General features: G+C 33.4%; 4 protein-coding genes and 1 long non-coding RNA gene across 9 annotated transcripts; 2 read left to right on the top strand and 3 right to left on the bottom strand.

Annotated features, from left to right (window-relative positions):
* Nucleotides 1-211: 211 nt before the first annotated feature.
* LOC128883392 (uncharacterized) lies at nucleotides 212-2,300 on the top strand. Of its 2 annotated transcripts, XM_054135693.1 has the most exons (14): nucleotides 212-377; nucleotides 442-658; nucleotides 711-786; nucleotides 834-926; nucleotides 991-1,059; nucleotides 1,129-1,233; nucleotides 1,289-1,386; nucleotides 1,443-1,490; nucleotides 1,554-1,617; nucleotides 1,683-1,724; nucleotides 1,809-1,844; nucleotides 1,904-1,957; nucleotides 2,030-2,092; nucleotides 2,162-2,300. In XM_054135693.1, exons 1-14 carry the CDS (start codon nucleotides 356-358, stop codon nucleotides 2,174-2,176), a joined length of 1,002 nt encoding a protein of 333 aa, XP_053991668.1. In that variant the 5' UTR covers nucleotides 212-355; the 3' UTR covers nucleotides 2,177-2,300. The 2 variants fall into 2 exon arrangements, with proteins under 2 accessions (XP_053991668.1, XP_053991667.1); XM_054135692.1 differs by having other exon boundaries at nucleotides 280-658.
* On the bottom strand, nucleotides 515-1,904 carry LOC128883395 (uncharacterized). The gene is made up of 3 exons (XR_008458923.1): nucleotides 1,766-1,904; nucleotides 1,610-1,716; nucleotides 515-1,537 (listed from the first exon to the last, which is right to left on the bottom strand). It is a non-coding gene; the product is annotated as an uncharacterized LOC128883395 (long non-coding RNA).
* A 122-nt stretch (nucleotides 2,301-2,422) lies between the features above and the next one.
* On the top strand, nucleotides 2,423-5,642 carry LOC128883388 (uncharacterized). Of its 2 annotated transcripts, XM_054135687.1 has the most exons (12): nucleotides 2,423-2,563; nucleotides 2,623-2,762; nucleotides 2,824-2,980; nucleotides 3,040-3,131; nucleotides 3,209-3,724; nucleotides 3,775-3,858; nucleotides 3,920-3,979; nucleotides 4,070-4,173; nucleotides 4,227-4,455; nucleotides 4,581-4,760; nucleotides 4,812-4,879; nucleotides 4,942-5,641. In XM_054135687.1, the coding sequence occupies exons 1-12, from the start codon at nucleotides 2,539-2,541 to the stop codon at nucleotides 5,366-5,368; spliced, it is 2,082 nt and encodes a 693-aa protein (XP_053991662.1). In that variant the 5' UTR covers nucleotides 2,423-2,538; the 3' UTR covers nucleotides 5,369-5,641. The 2 variants fall into 2 exon arrangements, with proteins under 2 accessions (XP_053991662.1, XP_053991661.1); XM_054135686.1 differs by having other exon boundaries at nucleotides 2,526-2,762; nucleotides 4,942-5,642.
* LOC128883391 (uncharacterized) lies at nucleotides 5,601-7,985 on the bottom strand. Of its 3 annotated transcripts, XR_008458922.1 has the most exons (11): nucleotides 7,657-7,985; nucleotides 7,201-7,489; nucleotides 6,843-7,098; nucleotides 6,729-6,771; nucleotides 6,548-6,676; nucleotides 6,427-6,489; nucleotides 6,311-6,367; nucleotides 6,030-6,257; nucleotides 5,943-5,975; nucleotides 5,798-5,893; nucleotides 5,719-5,741 (listed from the first exon to the last, which is right to left on the bottom strand). XR_008458922.1 is itself a non-coding variant. In XM_054135689.1 (10 exons), the coding sequence occupies exons 1-10, from the start codon at nucleotides 7,849-7,851 to the stop codon at nucleotides 5,691-5,693; spliced, it is 1,407 nt and encodes a 468-aa protein (XP_053991664.1). In that variant the 5' UTR covers nucleotides 7,852-7,985; the 3' UTR covers nucleotides 5,601-5,690. The 3 variants fall into 3 exon arrangements, 2 of the variants coding, with proteins under 2 accessions (XP_053991664.1, XP_053991665.1); XM_054135689.1 differs by lacking the exon at nucleotides 5,943-5,975 and having other exon boundaries at nucleotides 5,601-5,741; XM_054135690.1 differs by lacking the exon at nucleotides 5,943-5,975 and having other exon boundaries at nucleotides 5,601-5,741; nucleotides 7,201-7,485; nucleotides 7,657-7,766.
* Nucleotides 7,986-8,245: 260 nt separating this feature from the next.
* LOC128883445 (ER lumen protein-retaining receptor-like) lies at nucleotides 8,246-9,836 on the bottom strand. The gene is made up of 8 exons (XM_054135805.1): nucleotides 9,392-9,836; nucleotides 9,075-9,291; nucleotides 8,949-9,020; nucleotides 8,835-8,888; nucleotides 8,732-8,791; nucleotides 8,641-8,679; nucleotides 8,531-8,580; nucleotides 8,246-8,477 (listed from the first exon to the last, which is right to left on the bottom strand). The coding sequence occupies exons 1-8, from the start codon at nucleotides 9,694-9,696 to the stop codon at nucleotides 8,429-8,431; spliced, it is 846 nt and encodes a 281-aa protein (XP_053991780.1). The 5' UTR covers nucleotides 9,697-9,836; the 3' UTR covers nucleotides 8,246-8,428.
* Nucleotides 9,837-9,854: the final 18 nt, after the last annotated feature.

Here is a 9,854-nt window from a genome sequence, read left to right as displayed (position 1 = left end):
AATCAAATGATTATTTCACTCTTGCCCGTAAACGATAATGGATACAACACTGCTTTATGTTTTGTCATAAAAGAATTTCACCACATGTCGCCATACAAAATTAAAACTTTTTTCTTAGCATTGGTGCGTTAACACAATTCAAAAAAGAAACTATTGAATTCTTATGTAAAGGAACAGGTTCAAAGGGTGTCGAGTATCAGATCGTTTGTGACACTCAGTGACTTGTTCAATAGTTGTTAAGGTGTTCTTGTTTTCTATTCTTAAATAACTTTTTTCTTTTTTTTTTCTTTCCTTAGTGTCACACGTTTTCTTTTCTGATTCGTAATTCAAAAGGAATTCTTTAAGAACATTCATCATGAATCATCTTACTAGTGCAGGTCAAATGAGTTTTATGAAATTTTTTTATTGCGAACGACATGGTTTTGTGTTTACTTTCTTTAGTGAAACAATTGTTAACACCTTTGAGTCCAATAAAGATCTCATTTTTTTATAAGATACCCGGAGAACTCTTAGCTTGTCTTGTAGTCCTTTTCGTTTTTAGTTTTATGCTACGTGGTCGTCATCAAAATAAACAAATTTCCTTAAACTATGCTAATGCATTGCATACAATTGCTGCTTGCTCTTTTAAACAAGCTGCATTTCCGACAAGTCTTTTAAAGTGGTGTTATTTTGTATTATTGAGCGTGATTCACATCCATTCTCTTTCGTAGATCCTACGGTTGGAGTCACTATGAATATTTTGCTACATGTCATCCCTTTTGCACATATTTACTTGTTCGATTTGAGGTGACTCGATTCTTTTTTATTTTTCTTTAGAAAATGGTTATTTTTAGTTATTAGCTCGACAATGCTGCTGGCAAACACTCCTATCAACGATTCGGCATAAAACGGATCTGCTTCATATTGAAATGAGGCTACCAATGAGTGTACGTTGGTTCTTTTCTTTTTTAATAAATCCGTATGAAACGGTGATTGAATTTTCTCTTGTAGCCAAAATTCACTTTACTTATCGGTCAACGTCTTCAACTCAAATCATTACTGGAAACTTTTCCAACCATTGTAAGATCCAGTCAATTGACATGACTTTTTCATTAAGACTTTTTCTTTTTTTTTTCTTCAAAACAAAAGGTTGAAACACTCAATGTTCAAAAAGTTAATGATATTCCTCCAGGCTATTCTGTGTTATCCGATGCTAAATTAATCCCTGAACTCATTTTCTCTGCATGCCCTAGTGTAAGTTTTTCTACTCATCTTTTAGATCTACGCAAGCCCAAAAGTCTCTTGTTAGTTTTGTCAGCTTCTCCAATGTATTCCTTGTGATGACTTGAATTATTGCATTGTATCGGATCTCATTGAATCCCCGCGTTACCCTGAAATTAAACACGGGTAACAAATCTTAGTAACAACAAGGTTCATTTAAAGGCTTTTTTTCTTTTTGCAAGTGTGCTACTTCAACTCTGTTGTGCTATGCCTTCCACCACCTTGTTCCCGTACGTTTTGGAATTATGTGTGTTTGGTTTCAATAAAAACATAATGCCTGTATCTCTCATTAGAATGTACATTGAAACATTATTATCTCTTAGTAAGACTGTGTGTGGTCTGGATTTACCTGAGAAGGTGGGTCTTTAGTGTCTGGACGCTCACTCCAATTTACAGCCAATGTATGGAATGATTTATCGTAGACAAAAGCGTCTCTTAAAAAATTACGCCGCGACACTGAAAAAGTAAGCTAGGATCAGTGAAAACTTGTTGATGTTTGTCGTACTCGTCACAAAAGCAAAGAAAAACGTATTTCTACTTTTTCATAGTTTCGAGGTGATTCTTTGGATTATGAAGCTGCTAAGGTAAAAATTAAAGCTATTAAAAAAAAAAGCAATGTAGAACACATTAACATTGATGTTAGGTCACCCCTAACAATACAAACAAATCGGACACTTGTCAAACTCCAGTACTAAAGGTAATAAGATTTGATGTGACTTTTTTTTTTACAAGGTAATGGTGTGAATGGTATTTTGTATTGTTATTTTAGACAAAAAAACAAAATAAATTGAAAGACCGTCGCGAAGCAAAAAAGTCGTCCATTCGAGTGAAGGTAAAAAAAACTTGACTGCTCTTTTTTTTCATTATTTAGAAAACCTTTTTTTTGAAATGGTTCATGTAGTTAATTAAAGTTTGATCATGACATGATCCGAATGTATCATAACAAGAAGAGGAAGATTCTTGCTTATCAGAGCCATGTCACTTTTGGCTGTAAATCAGTTTTCGTTACTTGAATTATGTACCTAGAAAGAATCGAGACTGTTAGCATCACGAAGACCTTTTAACCTTAATTGAAATCTTGTATTTCAGAAAAAGAAATGTTGTCAAAAGAAGTTTTTTTTTCGTAAAGAGATTCAGTCAGCATGAAAAAATATTGTTTTATGTAAAATAGATTTTTTGACAATAAAACAGTATTCTTGTAAAGTGTGGTGTTCTATTCAATTTTGAAACTGTTGTTTTTTTTGAAAAAGTCAAACGTTTGTGAATCTTTTTTTGATCATGGACCCTCTAAAGAAAAATGAATGTTCGTGTGTGACATAGTCTGGATCTATTCTTCTTTGTGTGAATGCTACTTTGTTTTAGGCAATTCAACTGAAACATTTTCACCTAAACCGCCTTTTTTGGAAAATGTATTACAGCAAGACAATTGTTCCTTGCACAAAACATTTCAAACGAAATTTCAAGAACAATTAAATGAAAAATCAACACCTTTTCCTTCATGCGTAAGTTTTTACTACATTCAATTTTTCTTTCGTAAAGAAAATTATTTTTTGGTGTGGTTAGCTTTATAGTGTTGCACCCAAACAAGTTGAACGCTGGCGTCAGCTTGATAAGATTGAAGCTGTTCTCAATGATGCCATACTTGTACAAAAATCTCTTCTACAGAAATCCTTATCCCTTTTTGATAACCCTTTACGACCCTCTCAGCTGAAACAAGAGGGTAGAGATTCATCACATCTTAGCTGTGTTAAGACCAAATTTTTTTAACAAATTGTTTAGGTACCAATCTAGGAACTCTTCGACTTTATGTGTACAATACTTTCTTTAATCAAAAAAATACACACATGGAATTGAATAATTTTTCTCCTTGTGTAAATGTTCATTGAAATAGTTTACCACAATCACGCACACACATACACACTGTTTCTGTTTCTTGTGATCTCAATAGAGTACTGCTGACTGTGGACTCGCCAGATGGGTGTTACATATACAAGGAACTCTTTTGAATGTCGATAGAAATCAGTTGCAAGCATCAGGGACTTTACTGCCTCGCATGACATCATTTTTTGACCGAATTATGATAACTCGTCAAACGGAAACGTTAATTTGGGATCGAACCATTCAACCACCGCAGCCGCAGTGCGACTTTTTACAAGAAAAAAGCACCCGACCATGCTCACAAAAAAGAACTGAAACATTATCGAATAAGCATAAGACGCCCATTGTCTCAAAAGAATGTGTGGTTAATGAAAATGCAACCGGTACGGCCTTGAACGACAGTGTGACAAGAATACCAGATCGCCATTCCGATGAAGAACTTGAAGTGTTAATCAATGCATCGATTAGTGATCAAGTCACACGTTGTTTAGTCGATTGTGATGGTATTGAATTGAACCGGTGCGGAGATGTGGAGGAAGACATTCTTATCACTTTATTTCCTTCCTCGACGTCACGTCTTTTTTGTGTAACAGATTTTTACAAAAATAGCATAGTACATAGCACTGTGCCTCTTAGTATTCTTCAGAACTGCAAGCTATTACTAATTTCCCAGTAGGAACTCTGTGTGATGCAGTTCATTCCATCTGGCGTCGATCTCGTGTAAATTTGTTTTTTCCTCCTTTCACGCAATCATTTGTTTTTTTTGATCATTTCCTACTAGATTTCTTTACGTCACTGCACAAACTTAAAAACATTTTGGTGCGACGATCAAGTGAAAGCTGTATGTCAAGTGGATTTGTGTGTGATCAAAAAGCACTTGTTTCCTTACACGCGGTTCACTGTGCATAACCCTTGGTTTTTTGTTTTTTAGGTCTTAAAGTGCTCTGAAAATACTTATGACATTTACCAATTGCCCCAACTTTTAGAACCCCATTTAAAGCCTGTTGCACCGATCGAATTAAAGCATACCATCAAGTAAACTAGGGCTTTTTCATAAAGCAAAAGTCGTCATGTTTTCTACTGATTAGATTAACGGGTGATTATATCGATAATGAAAACGTTTACGATATTCAAGTCGACTTGTCTCATTCCTTATTAACGCCTGAACACGTTTCTGATACGAGCTACTTGAAGAATTTGTCGAGTGTCACGATAACACCCGCAGTGTGTGAGAACACGGACAAGACATTTTCAAAAGAACCCCAGGTTTCCTCAGATATGAATCCATGTACCATGAATGTTCCCACGGACACAAAGGTGAGTTTTATGAAATCTTGCTCATTTTGTAATACAACGCACACTCTCGAGTGCGATAAGGTTTTGTGCTGTGTAACACGACAAAAAGGTGGCTTAAAGTCGCGTGTTTCTTTTTCTTTTTTTAGATGGCGGAAATCTGGTCTTCCTTGTTAAACGCAGTGAAGCGTCGTAATCTGTTATTACAATTCGCTGAAAACCCCCACAAATTTATGCACCATATTTTAACACACCCTTATGAGGATACACAAGAAAGTTTTCTTGAAATGTATGAACTTGCTGATACGAAAAATGAGTATTATTCTCAGGTAACTTTTTGTTTTTGTTGTTTCAATCCTTTTTCATACTATTTTGTTTAGCCATGGGTGGCTCACGCAGTTCAAAGTTATTTGGAGAATCGAAAGAAAAATTTCGCAGATGTTATAAAGTCAGGCCTTTTAATTGTTTCTTTTATTTGTTTTGACTACTACTTTTTTCTTTCTATTCTAGTGACACCGTCGCAATCCAACCAACTACCACTGGTTACGGAGAAGGCGTACGAGAATGTGATAAAAAAACTGAAGAAGCATTTTTTTCTTTTCCACCTTCCACAACTAACGACACTGGAAAGAAAAAATTTGAAACGACTACGCGTGTGCCCGTTTTCTCACATGTTGAGAATGCTAATAGAATGAATCCTTACAATTATCCTGTCGTTTCAAATCAGTTCAATCGTTATCTTCCACAATTCAATCCTTTTCTTCCTTCAAATTATCCGATGCAGTTAGATACAATGAACCCTTTTTCAGTGTATAAATCACTACAAGGTTTCCCCAACCGATTTAGGCCTACGGCGTACCCTCCACCGACTACTCTCTTCACTCCGAATCCTTCTACTCTATCACATTTCACACAGTCTCATGCACCACCTCTTTGATCTTTTTCCACCTTGTCACTAAAATCATTAACAATTCTGCAAAGAACTCACGAATGTCATTCCGATGCAAAAAAAAGAGACCCACACGTGCATCCTCTCATTGAAATACTGATCTTTTTTTTTCTAAGAATACTTTCAAATCAGTGCATTACTTTAACAATTTTTTCATAAAAAATTATTTGATTAAAAAAAAAAAAAGGTTTTAAAAATGATCAAATCTAAACTTTCTTTTCTTCCCTTAAAAAGTAACTATGAAACCAAACTAACGACTTGAAACAATGATATTTTTAATAAAATGTGGCGTTCAAAATAAAAAAAAACCTTAAACACAAAAGACTTTCTTTAAACACATTTGAACGTGATGTGCTGTACACTAGAACAAAACATGGTATTTTATTCAGTTTAAAGACGAAGGAAAAAAACACTTACTACAGCATCCGTAATGGTATCAGGTAACGCTCCAGTAGATCCTGTTTTACACCATCCCGTACGAAAGACGGGACATACCGCCTTGCTTGCTTTGTTCTAAACATCATTTGAAAAAAAAAAATTTTTTCTTTCTGACAAAAAATACCTTTAACCGTTAACGTACTAAAACAAAAAGTCTCTTAGAAATCAGATCAACATGAAGTTTATTTTGTTAATTTTTATAAAAACTTACAGATGAAAAGGAAAATGTTTCATAAACATGTAAAGAGTCAGGGAATTTGGCATTAGAGGCGTACCCCAAGCACTCGACAACAATGTCCGCAGGTAGCGAGGCCATACTCGTTTTATGTTTATAACAAAGATGAGAAACCCACGAAGGATTGGCATTTGAATAACCATACTTAACCGGTTCACACTCCCCTAAAAAATTTAAAGAGGGTTCACCCATTTTGTCAAGAACCTTCAAATCAACAGCATTTCACATAAAGTGAAAAAAGTCATTTGAATTCTGACATGATCACGAAACGGGATGCTTTTTAATAATTGGTATGTTTTTCTTTCCGAACGACTCTACGGTCAAAAATTGAGTCATTCCATCTTTTAAAAGAAAATTCAACTATCTTTATTACCTTGGGAGTAACACACTCCAGCAATTCATTACGAGAAATGTTAACATAAGGCAACGAAAGAATCTGTTGGACTCAAACCCAAAATTGTTTTGTTTTTTTGAAAAAAAAAAAACATTGTTACTTCTCGAAGTTGAGTTGGAGAAAAACGATTTAGCAATAAATTTTTTCTTCCCATGATAGTGATACGTTTAGCGTGAAGTTCAGGTAATAGTGCTGAAATATGTGGTGGTAACAAAGGAAGAGGCTCACGCTGTCCATTGGAGTCAATAGAAAAAGTTTTTTTTTTTGAAACTAAAAATTACCTTTAATAAAAGTCTTGCAACATCCAGTGCAACATTTCCTAAGCTTTAAAGAGAAAGGGAGAGAAAACGCTAAGAGTTCATATCGTCTTATATTTTAATTTACACACATCGTACCCTATAATAAGAATGTGAGGGTTTTTTGGAGTGTTGGGATTCATTCTTTGAACTGCCCCGTGTAGAAACGTTGTTTGTTGAATGAAGCGTTGAACAGTCCATACATCATGACTTTTAGGTTTTGAAGGGAATTTGTATAAATTAAATTGTTTATCACTTTTTTCATTAGATGCAAAACCATTGCACCATTTCATAAAATGATCTCCTGAGATTATTCCATTTAAATATCGATAGGGTATATTTAAGCGTCTGACCTCTACAAAACACGGAAAAAGTTACAAACTCTACTACGAACTTTGTGTTCAATTAACGTTCTAAAAATAACCAACTTTTTTTTTGTATTCTTCCAGTATTTTACCTTCCGTTCCAGTAGCTAAAACGACACTGTCATATGTACACCTTAATGTTTTCAACGCGATACTTGAGAAACCGTCTTGGTTTGAAGAATCAATTGGGACATGACACATTGACGCTTGAAAAGGTGGGCAATCAACGACATTAACACCATTAAAAAAACGAACATGATTTTGACGGGAATATAAAAGAGTGTCAAATTCCCTAGCAGCAGCCCGTAACTCCCTATGATCAGGTGCTATTCCAAAACGAAGAAGTCCATAAGGAGTTAAACATTTCTCGTAAAAATCTATCTACATTCATGCATAGATTGGTTTTAAATAGTAACGTTGACATGACTAGTATCACAAGGTGTTTCTAACTAAACAGTGATTGATTAAAAAAAAAAGATTTTTTTTTTAAACCAATAACCTTTCACTATAAAGTATGCCTCAACACAATTAAGAAAAATTTAAAATACCTCTATACGATGACGAAACAAATGAATTAATGTTTTACCACAATAAATACCGGCTGGACCAGTACCCACAATAGCAACGCGTGGTTTTCTTGATTGATTGCACACAAATTTCTTATGAGAAAACCAGGGACGCTTAGATTGTTTTAGATAAAGCGAACAGGCATTTGCAAATAAAATGTTTACTTGTAAACGCATTAACGTCAATCAAAAGAATTCAATCGGATTCTAGACTTCGTGAACATAGGACCTTGTTTTATAATGTACCTGTTTTATATGAAAGACGTTAGGAAACGGCATTTGATGTGTTTGTTTAATGAAAAGCCTTTTTCTTTAATTGCTTCATTAAAACAATTCTTATTTGAGAGTATTACTTTCTCTTTGTGTCAATTATTGAATTGTTCCAATCAATAGAATATTTTTGTTTTTTTGCTTTTAAAAAAAAAAAAAAGAAAACAATTGATTTTGGGATTGTCGAAATTATTCCGTTTACCAAGACTATTTAAAAATGACTGTTTTGTGATATGCGAACTAGTTGCTTATGCCTTTATTTCTACAAACGTATTTAAAAAACAAAGACTGAAGAGTAACAATACATTTTTATCAATGTTTTTAATTAAAAAATCGTTCGTTTTTATTTTTTGGGGATTTTAAAAAGGTTTTTCTTTAAATGAACACCAAATATATAAATAAAAATCCCTAGTTGTGTAAAACAGAGATGAAATAAAAATAAAATAATAACTCTTTCAAATTTGCTAGGAAGAACTTAAGCAAGTTAAACATTTTCTGTTAAAAGAAATTCAACGGGAACTCCTCGGCTTACACTGTTAAAAGTACTCAAAAGATAAATGACAATGTGAAAAGAAAAAAAACATACCAGCGTATATAATGATGAATGAAATCTCCCATCACTAATAACTGTATAACCTAAAACACACAAAACAAAAAATAAGCCTACTTTAATAATGAACACATCAGTTTGCTTACCTGCATAACAATCACCCAAACTCCGACATAAGAATTAAGCTGAAAAATAAGAAAAATTGACAGCAGGTAAAACAGTCGTTATCAATTTTACCTTTCGAGTAGGATCATTCAGTTCACTATAACAAGAAAGCCAGAATAAAAATGAGACAACCTGAAGAAAATATTAACGCATGTTATCCAACAAAAATGTTTACCTTTGATAAAGCTTGCCCTGCTAAAAAATGAGTAGTGAAGGGTTCGACTTTTTGCTATAAATTAAAGAAAAACATTTAAAAACGCGTTGAATTTTAAAGTAACAAGTAAAATACTTGTTTTTGAAACATGAAAAGTTGAGGGAGACAACTTGTTGTTTCAAGAAATAAGGCAAACGTCCATGATATCTACATTACGCCACAAAAAAATAACATAACCGGTAATCAACTACTTTAGTATACGTCTGCTGGTATAGAGGCATTCAGAGCTGGATGAATTAGTAACGAAAGCAAAAAACTTGGAATGATAAGATAAAGTGGATTAAGCCGGTCACTCTCGTAATCATAAGAATCCGCATAACGCACACGACATAAGTAGCTTATAGTTGATGCAAAAATAAACGTCAGTCCCTCAATGGTTTGATATAACCAATCTCCAGTTCGATCATAAGGAAGATAACTAGCAAAAAAGAAAGTTACAATATTTTACGAAGAAAAAAACCCTTATGAAAATAAAAATTAAAAAAAAAGGAAAAGAATTTTTACTTTCCTTAACTAACCCTTCGTAAAAAACTATTGAAAACAAACGAAAAAAAAGTAAAACAACATAACAATCAAACATTTTTAATGAAACTCCTTGGCTTGTTTTGGCTTTTTCAATGTTAAAGATAACCATCAGAAATGTAAACATTCCTATAAAACTTGATAATGTTAATAAAAATGAAAAATCGCCATCCGAAAAAACAAAAAAAATTATAACTGCCGTTACAAAAAATCCTATCCATGCTTTCAAACTACTCTGATGAGTTTCTATCCATTTTTTTCTTTTGATGGGATCTTTACAAATGGATGATAGGGCTGTCATTCCTTTAATATTATACTTTATAATAATAATTATTATAAATCAATCTCTCGGAAATATTAAATGATTTTTTACAAAATCAAATACTTTGAAATTTTCAATTTAAACTAACGTGTTGCAACTCAACGTAAAAGAGTATGGTTATCAATGTATATAGATAA

This window comes from Hylaeus volcanicus, unplaced genomic scaffold (assembly GCF_026283585.1).
Source record: "Hylaeus volcanicus isolate JK05 unplaced genomic scaffold, UHH_iyHylVolc1.0_haploid 12221, whole genome shotgun sequence".
NCBI lineage: Eukaryota > Metazoa > Arthropoda > Insecta > Hymenoptera > Colletidae > Hylaeus > Hylaeus volcanicus.
The sequence above is the reverse complement of the archived record's forward strand: the minus strand, read 5'-3'. Positions and strand labels throughout refer to the sequence as shown.